Source organism: Leucopleurus acutus, assembly GCF_964270905.1.
Source record: "Leucopleurus acutus genome assembly, chromosome: 19".
Lineage (NCBI taxonomy): Eukaryota > Metazoa > Chordata > Mammalia > Artiodactyla > Delphinidae > Leucopleurus > Leucopleurus acutus.
In genome coordinates, this window is record NC_139161.1 from 52,304,912 (window position 1) to 52,320,897 (window position 15,986).

The 15,986-nt window shown below is 58.0% G+C and overlaps 1 protein-coding gene across 1 annotated transcript; it reads left to right on the forward strand.

The window, feature by feature from the left end:
- Positions 1 to 358: 358 nt before the first annotated feature.
- GUCY2D (guanylate cyclase 2D, retinal) lies at positions 359 to 12,557 on the forward strand (the record flags this gene model as incomplete). The annotated part of the gene is made up of 18 exons (XM_082860858.1): positions 359 to 1,100; positions 1,183 to 1,487; positions 3,395 to 3,746; positions 4,329 to 4,413; positions 4,678 to 4,780; positions 5,183 to 5,284; positions 6,835 to 6,915; positions 8,280 to 8,486; positions 8,585 to 8,741; positions 9,284 to 9,433; positions 10,036 to 10,184; positions 10,680 to 10,843; positions 10,939 to 11,131; positions 11,367 to 11,541; positions 11,840 to 11,938; positions 12,037 to 12,131; positions 12,245 to 12,330; positions 12,464 to 12,557. 18 exons carry the CDS (start codon positions 359 to 361, stop codon positions 12,555 to 12,557), a joined length of 3,339 nt encoding a protein of 1,112 aa, XP_082716984.1.
- Between the last annotated feature and the right edge of the window lie 3,429 nt (positions 12,558 to 15,986).

Below are 15,986 nucleotides of genomic sequence, written 5' to 3' on the forward strand. Positions count from 1 at the left end.
GCCCCGGACTTTCCGGTGAGTGGCAGAGCCCCCTCCACACGGACTCCAGGTCCTTCCTGCCGGAAAGAGACCATGGAAGGGAATGGGAGTGTCCCCACTGACCCCTGACAGCTCTAAGAGGGGGAAAGGGGCAGACAAGGGGGAGCGGGAAGCAGAGCAAAACGGGGGGGAAAGGGGGTGCTTCCAGGCTATGCCCCTGACCCCATATAGTCCAAGCCCGCGGAGGCGGGTGTGGAAGCAATAGACAAGCCGTGGGTTAATTGGGCTTTGAGAACCTTGGGGGTTGCGGAGAGCCCTAAGAGAGCCCTGGGGGTCGCGTCCTCTCATGCTGCTCTGTTTATGCTCTCAGAAGCCGGCAATGACCGCCCGCGCCCTCCTCGCGGGTGGGCTTCGGGACCCCGGGCTCTGCGCCCCCACGCGGGAGGCTCCGTCTCCGCCCGGCCTTCCCCGGACGCCGTCCCGGCCCCGGCCTCTGCTGCGCCCCCTGCTGCTGCTGCTGCCACTGCTGCTCCTGCCGCGCCCCGCCCTCTCCGCTGTGTTCACAGTTGGGGTGCTGGGCCCCTGGGCCTGCGACCCCATCTTCGCCCGTGCCCGCCCGGACCTGGCCGCCCGCCTGGCCGCCGCCCGCCTGAACCACGAAGCTGCCCTGGAGGACGGCCCCCGCTTCGAGGTCGCGCTGCTGCCCGAGCCGTGCCGGACGCCGGGCTCGCTGGGGGCGGTTACCTCCGCGCTCACCCGCGTCTCGGGCCTCGTGGGGCCGGTGAACCCCGCAGCCTGCCGGCCGGCGGAGCTACTAGCTCAAGAGGCGGGGATCGCCCTGGTTCCCTGGGGCTGCCCCGGAATGCGGGCGGCGGGCACCACGGCTCCCGCGGTGACGCCCGCGGCGGATGCGCTCTACGCCCTCCTGCGCGCGTTCCGCTGGGCGCACGTGGCCGTGGTCACCGCCCCCCAGGACCTGTGGGTGGAGGCGGGACGCGCACTTTCCACGGCGCTCAGGGCCCGGGGTCTGCCCGTTGCCCTGGTGACCTCTATGGAGCCCTCGGACCTGTCTGGAGCCCGGGAGGCCCTGAGGAGGGTCCAAGGTGGACCCAGAGTCAGAGGTAGGCTCCCCTGCAGGATGCGGGGGGGTCGGCCGTCCAGCGAGAAAAGGACAGAGCACCGAGCGGAGCCTCTTGTCCGCAGCAGTGATCATGGTGATGCACTCGGTCCTGCTGGGCGGTGAGGAGCAGCGCTGCCTGCTGGAGGCTGCAGAGGAGCTGGGCTTGGCTGATGGGTCCCTGGTCTTCCTGCCCTTCGACACGCTGCACTACGCCTTGTCTCCAGGCCCGGACGCCTTGGCCGTGCTCGCCAACAGCTCACAGCTTCGCAAGGCCCACGATGCGGTGCTCACCCTCACGCGTCACTGTCCCCCGGGAGGCAGCGTGCTGGACAGTCTGCGCAGGGCCCAAGAGCATCAGGAGCTGCCCCCTGACCTCAATCTGCAGCAGGTAGAGGGACCAGGGAGGAGGGAAGAGGGGAAGAGAGCAGAGAATAGCCAAAAAGGGGAGATGGAGGCTGGAGGCAATGGGAAGAGAAGTGGATAGAGTCGATGGAATGAGAGGAGGATGCAGTCAATAGGAAGGAGTAGGAGGCCAGCAGGGAGAGAATAACCAGCAGCTCTGCATGTCCTGGGTGATGTACAGGCTCTGGCCTTGCTTGGAGCAGCTTTGTGTATTGGAATTGCTTCCAGAGAGTTGGCAATGAGACATCTCAAGGTCAGCTCCGAGGAGCAAACGCTAACAAACTCTGCACTGCAGCATCTTTTGCAGTCTATTTAAAGTAAACCCACTTCCAACACGGCCATGACATACAGTCTGTATCAAACAACCAGTGTTCTTAAGAGAGCAGGAAGGAGGGAGAATACAGATCCAGCCTCCATGCCCAGTTCGGAGGTGTTTCCTCTGGGGCTTCACCTAGTGGTCTTAACTTTTTGAGAGCCTTACATCTTGTGAGAAGCAGAAAGGTCCCTAGGTGGAGCAAGGGCTTCTATAACCATCTAGATTCACAGCTTATTCCCATCAAGCAGCTAATATCCAGGATTCCCTGAGAACAGTGGTGAGATGGGATGGAGGACAGGTGGGGAAGTAGAGGTGGGGGAAATGGTGGGGAAACCCTCTTCAGTTCTCAGTAAGTAGCATAGCCTTTCACCTAGCTGCCCAAGTGAGACCCCTGGGAGTCACCCTTGATTCCTCTAACCCTTCCCCCAACATCCAGACACCAAATTCTGTCACTTATGCTTCCCAAAGGTCATTTGAATCCATCTACTTTATCCATCCTCACTGTCACACCCCTGGTTCAGGCCACAGCACCTCTGGTCCAAATCCCCAAATAAAATCTCCCAAGTGGTCTCTGCTTCAACACTTACCTACCCCAGGCCCTTCTCCACCCAGCAATCAGAGTGAACTTCAGAAATCCGACACATCTGACTGTGTCACGCCCCCATCCAAAGTCTCCCAGTGGCTTCTCTTGCCCTGGATAGATACAGGTCTCTTCACTTGGTTTATCAGGTCTCATGTTTTCCTCTCTCTTCCTTCTTTCTTGAACTTCAGCCAGACCGAGCTACTTTGGGTTCCCGAGATGTGACCTTCTCTTTTGCTTCTGTGCTACTGGGTGTACTGTTCCCTCTCTCCTGTCCCTACACTCCCCCAGATATTTCGGATTCGTCCCCTGAGGGATGGTCACTTCTGGAAGCCTCTTCCTCCTCCCCCAGCCTGGACTGGGCATCTTTTCTGTCTCCTCAGCTCCCTCAGTTACCCCTCCCTCACTCATTACACTGCATTAACATCCCTGTCTGTCTCTCCCCACTAGAGGAAAGATTCCTCGAGATAGGGACTCTGTCTTGTACCCTGATATATCCCTAGTGCTCTACACAGTGCCTGGCGCTGTGAGAGATGGGAACTGGGAATAATAGAGAAGCTCCGTGAGATCAGGTGGTTGCCTTGGGGAAAAGAAAAGACCTAAAGATAGAAAATAGAAGCCAACCAAAAGACGAGAAAGAAGGCTTTCAATGAATGGTAGGTAATGATTTTAAAAATATATGCAGGGCAACCAAAGGGAGAGGGAAGAGAGGAGATGTAGGTATTGGAGTTAGAAGTGACAAGTGATAAGAAGAGCGTAAGAATACTGAAAAGAGGAAAGGGCAGTGGTAAAAAGGGGTGGGATAGACAATTGGGAGAGAGGAAGAGAGAGCCAATGAGGAGAGATATGGAACCACTAACTAGGAGGTGTGAACAGTCAAAACACACAGGGCTTGAAGGACTCAAAGGGCCCAGTGAAAGGATAGGCGGAGACAGTAAGTCCCCGTCTATTTACCGGCCGTGACCCTGAAACCTGAACCCCTTCCCTTCCTCCCCAGGTATCCCCTCTCTTCGGCACCATCTATGACTCGGTCTTCTTGTTGGCCGGGGGCGTGGCGCGAGCGCGGGCGGCCGCAGGTGGCGGCTGGGTGTCCGGAGCAGCCGTGGCCCGCCACGTCCAGGATGCCCAGGTCCCCGGCTTCTGTGGGGCCCTGGGAGGAGCCGAGGAGCCCTCCTTTGTGCTGCTGGACACGGATGCAGCCGGGGACCGGCTGTTCGCCACATACGTGCTGAACCCCACCCGGGGCTTCTTCCGCTCCGCCGGAACCCCGGTGCATTTTCCTAGAGGGGGACGGGGGCCTGGGCCTGACCCCTCGTGTTGGTTCGACCCAGACATCATCTGCAACGGAGGTGAGGGCGAACATCCCAGCCCACACTGGGACAGTGACCATGAACCCTCCACAAAGTGGTGAAAGAGAGTGAACTCTCATCCTGTAACTCCTGGTGGAGGCCCTTTCAGGTCCTCCTTAGAGACCCCTGGCTTGTGCAGGACCCCCGTCTTGCCAAGCCCCTGGAGCCCTCTTGGAACCTTTCTAGCATTCCCAGACCACCCCCCGCCCCGCCCTTTGCAGGACCCCAGGACCTTTCCCTAGATCCTGTTATGGGCTCCCATCCCCCTTTTCTGGAGCCTCCAAGATTTGACGTGACCGCATTCTTCCCTAGAGAGCAGCGGTCCCTAACCTTTTTGGCAGCAGGGACCTGTTTCGTGGACAACAGTTTTTCCACGGACTGGGGCGGGGCGGGGGGGTATTCAGGTGGTGATGCCAGCTATGGGCAGCGGCAGATGAAGCTTCGCTCACTCACGCCGCTCACCTCCTGCTGTGCGGCCAGGTTCCTAATACGTCTGCGGCCCGGGGGCTGGGAACCTCTGCTAGAGAGGATGCCTCCCCTCTGCTACAGTCCTCAGCATCTCTCCTCTCACTGCCCCTCCAGGAGTGGAGCCCGGCGTCGTCTTTCTCGGCTTCCTCCTGGTGGTTTTGATGGGGCTGACAGGGGCCTTCCTGGCCCATTATTTTAGGTGAGTAGGGTAAGTAGGAGAGGAGCTTGGCTCTCCACCTGCCAGAAATGCAACTGTGCAGCAGGCTGGGCCCACTCAAGAGTAGAAGGAGGGAGGATGTCTTTTGGAGAGGGGGAGAAGGAAGGAGTCTTGGAGGGCTGGCGGAGTCCCAGGGGGCGTCTGGTTTGCGGATGACTGCCCTCCCCTGAGCCAGCATTTTCCCCCACTGGCTTCCTCTCATGGACCTTGGTCCCCTTTGCGAAGATGACCTCCTTTCTCTACCAGGCACCGGCTACTTCACATCCAAATGGTCTCCGGCCCCAACAAGATCATCCTGACTCTGGATGACGTCACCTTCCTCCCCCCGCAGAGGAGCAGCTCTCGGAAGGTAGGGGAGCAGGGGAGCCAGGACCCAGCTGTCCTCCCCTATATGTTCGGTCCCCTGCCTGGGCCAGCCCTCACCCCAGCCCCCACCTGGGAAGGCCTGGTTTCTGCCTTCGCTCCATCCCAGGTCTGAGTGCTGGGATCAACGCCCTCATGTGTGCAATGAGGATAACAGCCCCTGTCCTGACCGCTTTCCTTGGATAGGGTGAAGCGCCAACAGAAAATGAATGTGTTTGTTTTGTAAGCTCTGAAGTGTCGTGTACTTGGGAAGTAATGTCATTATCACCTGCCCGAACTAAGATTTCTTCCCTTCCCCTCTTTAATCCCCAGATTTAAGCCTGACCTCAACCCAGGACTCTGACCCCATGGTATATTTTGACCCCATGCACTGACCTCTACCCTCCAGGTGGCCCAGGGGAGTCGATGGAGTCTGGCCGCCCGCAGCTTGTCAGACGTTCGCAGCATCCACAGCCAGAGCCCGGATTACACCAACATTGGCCTCTATGAGGTGAGCCTGAGACCCGGGCAGGCCGGGCTCTGTTCCTGGAGTTGCGTCGTATCTTGCGGAGTCCAGGAAATGGGGGTAGGAGCCCAGAATGGGAACTAGGGAGAGTTCATGGATTCCTCCTCAAAGGGGAGCATCTGGGAATCCTTCCTGCTGGGGGATTTTCCCTTAGCCATTATCCGGGTGAGGGCTCTTCAAAGGCTAATCACAGTGGCCTAAAGACTAGAGGCCTGAGGGTGGGGAGTTTGATGGGACCAGCATGTAGCCTGAAGAGGCCACTGAGGTCATCGTCCTCCCCCTCAGTGCTCCAAGCCTTTGGGTTACTGAAGGGCACAGGCCTCCCTGGAAAGATTGAGACAGAGGTTCATCTGGGAAGTGATCTCATGGTCACAAAGAGGACTTTTCCAGGATTGGATTGTTCAGGAAGGGGCTTCCAGACTGAGCTAATCTCTGACTCAAGCCAGACCCATGTCTTGGCCCCACCCAGCACTTCTACCCCAATCAGATCACACTCTGGAGCAGCAAGACTTAGAGGGGAAAAAGAAAGTCACAGAAGGGCATTAGGACATTAACCACGGGGCCAGCAGATCTGAATGTGGTGGGATGGGTGGGAGATAATGAGAACAGATTCAGAGAGCGCTGGGAGAGCGCTCCACTAATGAAGAGGGAGTGGAGATTTAGAGCTCTTGGGTGTCATGTTGTGGAGAGAATGCAGAGACTCCCAGCATGTCACCTAGAGGCCATTGCAGCCATTTCCCAGTAGAACACTATTGTCGTTTGGGGCAGGACCCTATGCCTTGAAGAATGTTTAGCGCCACTTGTCTCTGACTCTGTCCACTGATCACAGCCCCCAGTTTTTGTGACAATTAAAAATGTCTCCACATTTATTTCCAAATCTTCTTTAGGGGTCAGTACCAAACCCCCAGAATTCCCTCCTAGTCCAAATCCTTTATCAACAGGCAAGGCCAACTACATAATCTGCAAGGTCTAGGGCAAAATAAAAATGAGGTGCCCTTTGTTCATTCAGGATGACAGCAGCAGATCACTGAACCAAGCTCAGGCCCTTCTGAGCACAGGGCCCTGGGGGACCGCATGGGTCGCACGCCCATGAACTGGCCCTGCGGACAGCTGAGGACAGCAAGGCCCAGAGCCTGCAGGGGAGCTGTCTATCCTTCACCGTTAGTCTGTAATAACGCGTGATCTACCCAGACTCCTTGACGCCCAGCACAGTGCTCTCTTATGGCAGCGGGTGGTGATGAGGGCTGTGATTTCAGTGACACTTGTGATGGTGATGGCTCACTTAATAGGGCTGTTGGTGAGCGCATCTGGCGTGGTGAGGACAGCCTCTGCGTCTCTCTTTCCCACGGGCGGGCTGTCACGCAGCTGGCTGTGAAGTGGGCTGGCAGATGTTATACCCCTTGTTCCTGAAGCTCTTTGTCACATGGAAGATGGGTTCTGGGGCAGGGAGCCAAGGGAAACACGGGGGCTCTCTACGGGTCCTCACATCATGGGGTTTTGAGAAACAGAGTTCCCTACTCCTGTCTCTGCTCCAGGGAGACTGGGTTTGGCTGAAGAAATTCCCGGGGGAACAGCACATAGCTATCCGCCCAGCGACCAAGATGGCCTTCTCCAAGGTGAGAGTGGGCCTGTGATGGGGTGTGAGGTGGCCATCGTTTCCTCCCTCCTTGCCTTCTCTTTGCAGCTGAGTCCAAGTAGACCCCACTGTGGCAGGGACGACGAAGAGCTCTCAGTGAAGTGTCCCTTCCTCTCTAAAGCAGGTTTCTTATCGTGCTCTCTTATAACACTAGTTCTTTCCTTGGAGGTGTTGATCATGATTTGTAATTGTTCACCTGTGTGTGCTTGCTTATTTCTTATCTGCCTCCCTCCCTGCACTGTAAGCTGAGTGAGGGCTTTTCCCCTTCCCCCTCCATTGTATTAATATTTCCAGCACCCAGCACAGTGTCTGGAACATTAGAGACATCCAGTGAATGTTTGTTGAGTGAATGCTAGAAAATAAATGGGTTTCCAGTTCTGTCAGGCTGCTTGCACAGAATGGCCTAGTTGGTGCATCCTGAGTGATGTGGAAAGTTGGCAAGGAGGCTATAAACTGGCTTATTCTGGTCATTCCAACCTTAGTGTCCCCCTTACCCCTAACACCATACAGCCTTGGCCTGGCCTCCTTCCCGGATGCCTCCACAGAAGCTCTTGGTCACAGCTGCAGAATGACTTAAGTCATTAAGTGGGCTACCAGTTGTCAACGGACTAAATCACCGTTTAACAACAGGCATTAAGATGAAAAGAAGCCCCTTGTTGGACCAAAGAAAAACTAGAAAGGGCACCAGTCACCCACTAGCCCTCATTTTCCCAGCCAGACTGTGAGGGCCTCTGTCCCACCGAGTGGGTGTGGCCTTGTTGCTGGCTCCTCTGGGACACAGCTCAACTAGTTAGTCCTTCTTCCTTAACGTGGCGGGGGGCGGGGCGGGGGGGGGTGCATCTATCTGGCACAATGATGTAACAAGCAAAGCAGCCCTGGGCTGAGTCACCAGCATAAGCCACTTCTGGTGATTTTTGAAAGCACTGCAGTGTCTGCCTGATTCTCCCCCCAAGGGACGGTTATATCAGAAGTTGGGGGTGGGGGGCGGTGAGTACCAGGAGCTTTTCCTTCATGAGGTGTTTTCCCTTAAGACCCAGGAAGTTCAAAGTCTTATGGTTAATAAATCAGAAACTGCCTGGGTCCTGATTTGTCAGCGCAAAATTGTCTTTTCATTCATAACTTTAAGTTAACACCACGTTCAGTGTCTGCACGGTGGCCTTTGACTGTGTTGTCTTTCCTAGAGAGAGAAGGTATCTGTAGAAGGAAGCCCCGACATGCCCTATAGACCTCTCCACTCACCATTTTTACCCCATCCTCCAATCAAAAACAGACCTGAAGAACAGCCTCCTCCCCACCTCTCTCCCAAAACAGCAAATGCCTGTTAATTCCCACCCCCACCCCCAGATCCGGGAGCTCCGGCATGAGAACGTGGCCCTCTACCTGGGGCTCTTCCTGGCGGGGGGAGCTGGCGGTGCCGCGGCCCCCGGGGAAGGGATGCTGGCTGTGGTCTCAGAGCACTGTGCCCGTGGCTCCCTCCAAGACCTCCTAGCTCAGAGAGACATAAAGCTGGACTGGATGTTCAAGTCCTCCCTCCTACTGGACCTCATCAAGGTGTGCGTGTCGGGGTGGGACCGGGTGGGCTGCGGCGGGGAGGAGCCGGCGGGGGGAACCGCGTGGGCTGAGGCTGCCCCTGACGCCACTCCTTCCAGGGAATAAGGTATCTGCACCATCGAGGCGTGGCCCACGGGCGGCTGAAGTCACGGAACTGCGTGGTGGACGGGAGGTTCGTGCTTAAAGTCACCGACCACGGTCATGGGCGACTGCTGGAAGCGCAGAGGGTGTTACCGGAGCCTCCCAGCGCGGAGGGTAGGATTCCCCGGCTGCCTCCCGGGCGGCCGAGCAGCCCCCGCATCCCCGTTGTTTCAAGGCCCTCTCCTTTCCTCCTTCTCTCGCACTCTCTCCATCCCACACCCACCGGACGGGACTCCTGCCGCGGAGGAGGTCTTGTGACCTCTAAGATGAAGGGGGTCAGGCTCCGTGACTGGGGAGGCGGGGAGTCGTTAGAGGGTGGGACTTGTGCCTGAGGGGCGGAGCTCCTGCCCTTTGGGGGGGGGGTCTGCTTCTAGTGGGGCTTTGCCTAAGGGCGGGGCTTGTGCCCAAGGGACCTAGTCTGCTCTCGGCACCAATTTGTCTAAAGGGCGGGTCCTATTTGTGAGGGCCCGGCTTTCTGAGACCTGCTCTGGGTTTCTGGTAGTTTCTCCTGGGGATCACTGCGGGCAGCAGGGCCAGACTGAGGCTGGGGAGTTGAGCGGGTGCGAGCCTGGGCTTTCTGGTGAGGGTGTGGGGGGGGTCTGTCCCTAGCGCCTCTATGGCCCTCCGTGTGCCCACGCCCCCTTCCCCGACCCCAGACCAGCTATGGACAGCCCCGGAGCTGCTTCGGGACCCGGCCCTGGAGCGCCGGGGAACGCTGGCCGGCGACGTCTTCAGTCTGGGCATCATCATGCAAGAGGTCGTGTGCCGCAGCGCCCCTTACGCCATGCTGGAGCTGACTCCCGAGGGTACGGCCGCCCTCGCCTGGCCTTTGGACTAGAAAGACACCCTGCTGTTAGGCAGAGACCCAACCTCGCTCGGTGCTGAGACTTAACTTATGTGGGACTCCCTAGAGCTGAGTTCTGAAGGGTCAGGGCTGTGGAGAGCCAAGCATCAGGATGGGAGGGGCGGCCAGCACCCAGACGTCAGTTGTTTCCTCTGTCCCGACCCTGGACCCAGCCTGCTGCCCCAACGGTGGTAGCAAGCTCCTCTCTGGTTCTTAGGGGCCCCAGGGAGGCAGCACCATAGGGGGAAGGGGGAAACAGAGCAGACGGATCTGGTTCAGATCTATATTATCATGTATAGAATACAGCATGCTGCTTGATCACTCTAACGCTCACTTGTCTTATGTGCAATAAATGTCAGTCTCTTTGCCTGGCCCCTCCTACCGCCCCCTGGCCCCCAGGGTTCAGGGTCCTGTTGCTCCCAGCAACACCTCCCGCACTACACTTCCCCACCTACTGAAGCTTCCCCTTCCAGCCCCCTCCTCTTGAGCTTCAGCAATCAGGCCAGAGTCAGAGGTGGCTTCTGTTCCGGCACACCCCCTCTCTTGTTCCCTTCATGCCTCCAGAAGTGGTGAAGAGGGTACAGAGCCCCCCTCCGCTGTGTCGACCCTCGGTGTCCATGGACCAGGCGCCCATGGAGTGCATCCAGCTGATGAAACAGTGCTGGGCGGAGCAGCCGGAACTTCGGCCCTCCATGGACCGCACCTTCGAGCTGGTCAGGGGCTGGGCTGGGCAAGGACTGGGCTGGCCGTTTGCCAACAACTTGGGGTTGGGGAGGGGAGACTGCAGGAAGGCAAGCTGGCAGGATCTCTGACCTTCCAGGCTACTTCCTAAGGGGTCGTCTGAGGATTAAGGGTTTGGTGGGGACAGAATTAGAATGGGGGCTGTGGAGGCCTTTGGAGTGGAAGATGGATCTCTGGGCGGGAGAAATATTTAATTCAATTCAAATGACATTTATTGAGTATGTGTTTGGCCTAGTGAGGGAGAAGGACCCTTGGCCTGGGAGTCCAAAGACTGGGCTGTCAGTTGCTAACAGAACAGGTGACCTCCTAATAACTTGTGAAAACACAGTGCCCAGCACAGGGCAGCACGGGCTTGATGGGTATAGATGAAAGGGGGTGGGGGCAGAGGATCAGGAATAATACAGCCCCATGAGGGGGCATGGCAGGCCAGGTCCTCAGCAGCCCCACCAGCTTCCTCTTCCTACTAGTTCAAGAGCATCAACAAGGGCCGGAAGATGAACATCATTGACTCGATGCTGCGGATGCTGGAGCAGTACTCCAGCAACCTGGAGGACCTGATCCGGGAGCGCACTGAGGAGCTGGAGCTGGAAAAGCAGAAGACAGACCGGCTGCTCACGCAGATGCTGCCTCCGTGGGTGCCTATGGGGAGAGGTGGGTGGGGAGGACAGCTGGAATCCAGCCAGACTGGGGCAGCCTCCAGGTGAGCTCACCACCTGCCATCCCCAGGTCTGTGGCTGAGGCGCTGAAGATGGGGACACCTGTGGAGCCCGAGTATTTCGAGGAGGTGACACTGTACTTCAGTGACATTGTGGGTTTCACCACCATCTCAGCCATGAGTGAGCCCATCGAAGTGGTGGACCTGCTCAATGACCTCTACACGCTCTTTGACGCCATCATCGGCTCCCATGATGTCTACAAGGTGGGGTGTGTAGGGGGCAAGCCCTCCTTCAGCTTCTCCGGCCCCCGCCCCCTTGCCCGAGGTCACCAGCACGATCCTCTTTCCCAGCCCTCCTGTCCCTTTTCTCCTCTGCCGGTCCCCAGCTCAGTCCCCCAGCTGGAAGCCTCCCCAGGATCTCTGCACTCACCCCAGTTTAGGCCTCCCGACAAGGGACATTGGCATTGGCGGGGTGCTCAGTACTGAATTCTCTCCTCAGGTGGAGACAATCGGGGACGCCTATATGGTGGCCTCAGGGCTGCCCCAACGGAACGGGCAGCGGCACGCAGCAGAGATCGCCAACATGGCTCTGGACATCCTCAGTGCCGTGGGCACCTTCCGCATGCGGCACATGCCCGAGGTGCCCGTGCGCATCCGCATCGGCCTGCACTCGGGTAACTCCGCGCCTTCCCGGGCTCTCCAGCCCATCTCCCTCGTTAGGGCCGGGCTCCAGGTTTCCTAGATGGGAGGCAAACTCGTGGAGTGGGTGGGGGCGGGGACTTGTCTTGAAGCCACCTTTTAACAGCAGGCACCGCACTGTAATTGGGAGGGTACGCTTGAGAGGGTTTCTTTGGGAAGCCAGTGGAGATTATGCGGTGCTAAAGGCCCCCCGAGCCCTAGGTGCCACCCAGCCGCCAGCAGGCCAGCTTCAGCGCGGGCCAGCCAGCCCACCGACGCCGCGTGTCTCCACAGGCCCGTGCGTGGCGGGCGTGGTGGGCCTCACCATGCCGCGGTACTGCCTGTTTGGGGACACGGTCAACACCGCCTCGCGCATGGAGTCCACCGGGCTGCGTGAGTGTGACGGGGCGGGAGGGGCGGGGAGGGGGCGCGGGAGGGGTGTCCTGAGCTCACGGTGTCCTCTGAGCTCACGGTGTCCCCTGCCGTCCCAGCTTACCGCATCCACGTGAACCGGAGCACCGTGGAGATTCTCTGCGCCCTAAACGAGGGCTTCCAGACCGAGGTGCGGGGTCGCACGGAGCTGAAGGTGAGGCCGGGCTGGAAGACGCAACTCGCCACGCCCGGTTCCACTGAGACCTCGAGATCCACCGGCCCTCACCTCAGTCCGCCTGAGTCCTCCCCTCCCCCGTGTCTCCCCAGGGCAAGGGCTGCGAGGAAACGTACTGGCTGGTGGGCAGACGCGGCTTCGACAAGCCCATCCCCAAACCTCCTGACCTGCAACCGGGGTGAGGATCCGGCCTTCACGCGCCATGACCGAGTTGGTCCCTCCATGCCCTCCCTCCCCTCCTGCCCTGCACTGGACCCCACCCTCCTACTGCCTATCCTCCCTCCATGAGGCCGCCCCTCCCTTCGCCACAGGGCCAGCAACCACGGCATCAGCTTGCAGAGTATCCCGCCTGAGCGGCGCCAGAAGCTGGAGAAGGCGAGGCCGGGCCAGTTTTCCGGAAAGTGAGGCTGGGCCTGGGACAAGGTACTGCCCCCTTGGCTCCCACGCCCCACAGACCCCGGGGGCTACACACATGCTTCCTGGAGGATGGGCACCTCTTCCCCAGCCTGAGGACCTAGCCCTGCCTGCCTGCAGAACGTCCCACTCAAGCCAGGTGTCCCCGTCCTTCTCTGACTTGGTGAGCCCAGGCTGGTTCCTAAACCCAGGGATTTCCCAGCCACAGGGACCCTGGTTCGGAAGGTCTGGAGTGGGCCAGGAGTCCAGACTCGAGAATGACTCTCCCCTACTGAGGTGACCCCCCGTGACCCCTTTCCATGGTTTCCCTCTGAAACACTCCTCTCTCCCTCAGGATTATTCCAGAAGGTCCTTTTCCTGAAAGTTGCTGCTGTAGGTGACCAAAAGTCTGGCTAATACCGGTGGCTTCCGTCCAGCTCTGCCTCAAAGGATTCTGAGCCTTTGCAAGAGCTGGTTGCAAACCAGCTGTGTGACCCTGGGAAAGTCTCATGCACTCTCTGGGCTTGGTTTCCCCTCCGTGGTAAAATGAAGAGTGGCCTACCTAGGTGGTTTCCATACCCTCCGGCCCTGACAGCTGGCCTTCAGAATGGTTGGCCTTGGGGTACAGGGCACTGGGCACGTGGCCTCCAGCCCCAGTGACCCTGAGCCCATCAGAAAGGCTGGAGGAAGGAGGAAGGAGGATCTGGGATTGGTGTCCCAACCCCAGAGGAGGTGGAGACCACCTATTCCACCAGAGCAGGGGTGTCGTGTGGCCTGAGGATTTGAGGGCTTCTCCATCCCCCTCCTTCTTCTGTGGCATAACCACATACTTTGCCCAAGTGCAGAGAAAAGCTTGTTTCAAAGCTTTGGGGAAACGAAGGTAAACAAACTCCACGAAACCTCTCCTAACCAGAACACCCAGGAATAGTAGTATTCTCTGTTTAACTGGGCGCCACTCAGCAGGCAGGTGAACAGAAAATCCTCCCAGCTTAGATCTTTGCGACAAGTATCAACCCCTCCCATCCCAGTAAGTCCCCAGGTAAAGCTTCTTTTGTGGAACTCTGATGTCCCAGAGCCTGAGCCTTGGCATATTGGACTCTGGGTGGCCTTCGCCATTGCTGCAGAACCTGGCAGAAGTTAGCAGCAGCTGTAGCCAACGCAGGCTGTCACTAGGTGGTGAGCCTCCCGTCCCTGGAGATGTGCAAGCAGAACTGGAGACCTCTTTGAGCAGGGAGAGAATGGTCAGAGGGACTTCCTAGGCGGAAGGATGAACTAAATCCTCACCACACAGTGTGGTAGGTAGGCCAGCAGCAGCGACATCGCCTGGGAGCTTGTTAGCAACGCAGAATCTCAGGCCCAGGCGTATTGCAACAGAATCTACACCCTAACAGAGTTCCTTCAGAGTATTTCTATGCACGTTAAAGTTTCTGAGTCAGGGAACTAAAGGATCCTAGGATCCCTAAAATCTCAGAACTGCTAAGATTTCATAAAAACCAGCCTAGAAACTAGCCCTGAGACTTGTTTCGTTTGATCAATGAAGTGGTTTTGTTTTTGTTTTGAGCTAACATTTAGAAATCAAGAGATACCACATTGTAAACATGGCTGCCAAATTTCCCTCTCCTCTGAAATCAAAGCCCCGCAGGGGCGATTGCTGACTTCCTGCTGGAGCGAAAGAGCAACCGTCCCCGCGCCCCGTCTCTCCAGGGTTTCGCTTTTCTGTTCTCACCACGGGGAGTGGAGTGCCCACCCCTCCCCGTGGACTCCGAGACACCAAGATTTTCTGAACATCTCTTATGTACCTGTCCAGAGCCTGTAGACGTTAGACCTCAGGACTCTGGAGTAGCTGATGTTAGGATTACAGGCACTGCTGGAGATCGCTTTGCCCGGCTCGTAAAGTCCACAAGTTCAATGGTTGCCCCTCCTTCCTAAAGGTAGAGGAAGAACAGACAAGATACCTAGAATCCAGCACTTGTAGGTTCTGGTTACTAAGGTGGTGCTGCTATAGTGAGTAATATAGTATAATTTAAGAACATTTTTAACCGAGTTCAGAGATGATGAATTAAAGATTTTTTTAAAAACCCTGATGCACACACACACAAGATATTTTTAAAATTATGTACATTCTTAAACATCTCTCTTCAGATTTTCTCTGTACTTAGGCCCCAGGAATCAAGGGCAGGCTCGGAGCTCTGGGAAAGAATTGGCCTGGGATTAGGTGCAGGAGGATTAGTGTGGACAGGCTGGGGCAAGGCACCCCCAGAGGGGGAGGAGTATGACCTGGGGCCCAAACCCAGTTTGGGGCAGAGGCGGGGCGGGCAGGGCTGAGCGGATCCCTTCCCACCCTCAACTCAGCCTTGTTCCTGGGACTCGGTCTCAAAGGCAAGTGACAGGGGGGAGGAGCTGGTAAAGGAGAGGCCTGTCCTCCTCCCCAGCCAGGAGAACGCAGGACCACCCGCCCCAGAGAGCCGGTGGGAGAAGAGGAGGGAAACAGCTAAGCCCCAGTCTCCTTTCTGCCCTTAGTATCCTCTCTCTGCCAGGCAGTTTCTCCTTGCCTTTCTCCTCCATTTCCGTGGAACCTTTTCTCCTGGGCCCAGTCAGTCTCCTAGAGCCCAGCTGCCCTCAGACCCAAGTCCTCTCCACCTGGTCACCCCTCTTGTTCCAGGGACCCGGGCAATTCCCAGCCCAGAGAGCACCCGGCTTGGCCACTAGGCACCCCTCACCCTCAGACGTGTTTACACTACCTCGGCCAGCTGGCCTGTGCCAGGAGCCCACGCTCGGGGTGGCCTTGCCTTCGGGATGGCTCTGTCGCCAGGAGCAGCGCTGGCGAAGCAGGGACCTCCCGCAGCTCTGCTGCTGCTTCCATCCCATAGCCGGGACGCCGCACCCTGACCCAGGGCTCACCTGGCGCCTTTGTCTGTGCTGCTCCTCAGGGTCGGGGCCCTGCTCCCCATCCCCACCTGCAGTGGACCCCCGGCACCCCCCTTTGGGGGACCTGTGACACTGCGTTGTGGGACCGCGTTCACCGAGATCTGGACTGTGCGCTGTGGACACCAGGCCGTGTGCCGTGGTGCTGGGTCCTGGCAGGGTGGGGGCTGGAATAAAGGTGTGCTTTCTTCCAGTCCATGGTGTGTGGTCCTTTTGGCCTGGGTGGCCCGAACACCCCCATCCCCGGAGGGCTCGAACCTGGCATTGCCATGGAGGGCTTCAGATAAGGGGTGAACCTTAGACATGACCCAGGCAGGGGGAGATGAACTGGGGTCAGCAGCCCCCCGCCCAGAAACCCCTCTGCTCAGGGGATCTGCTCTGAGGGAACCAAGCAGGGAAGCTACAGGCCTTTCAGGCTTCTAGAAAAGACCAGGGTCTCTGAGGCTCTGGAAATGGGTGGTGTGGCCTCATCCCTTGGTCATAGGCAGGAGAGAGGAAGGAAAAGAAGAGCAGAGC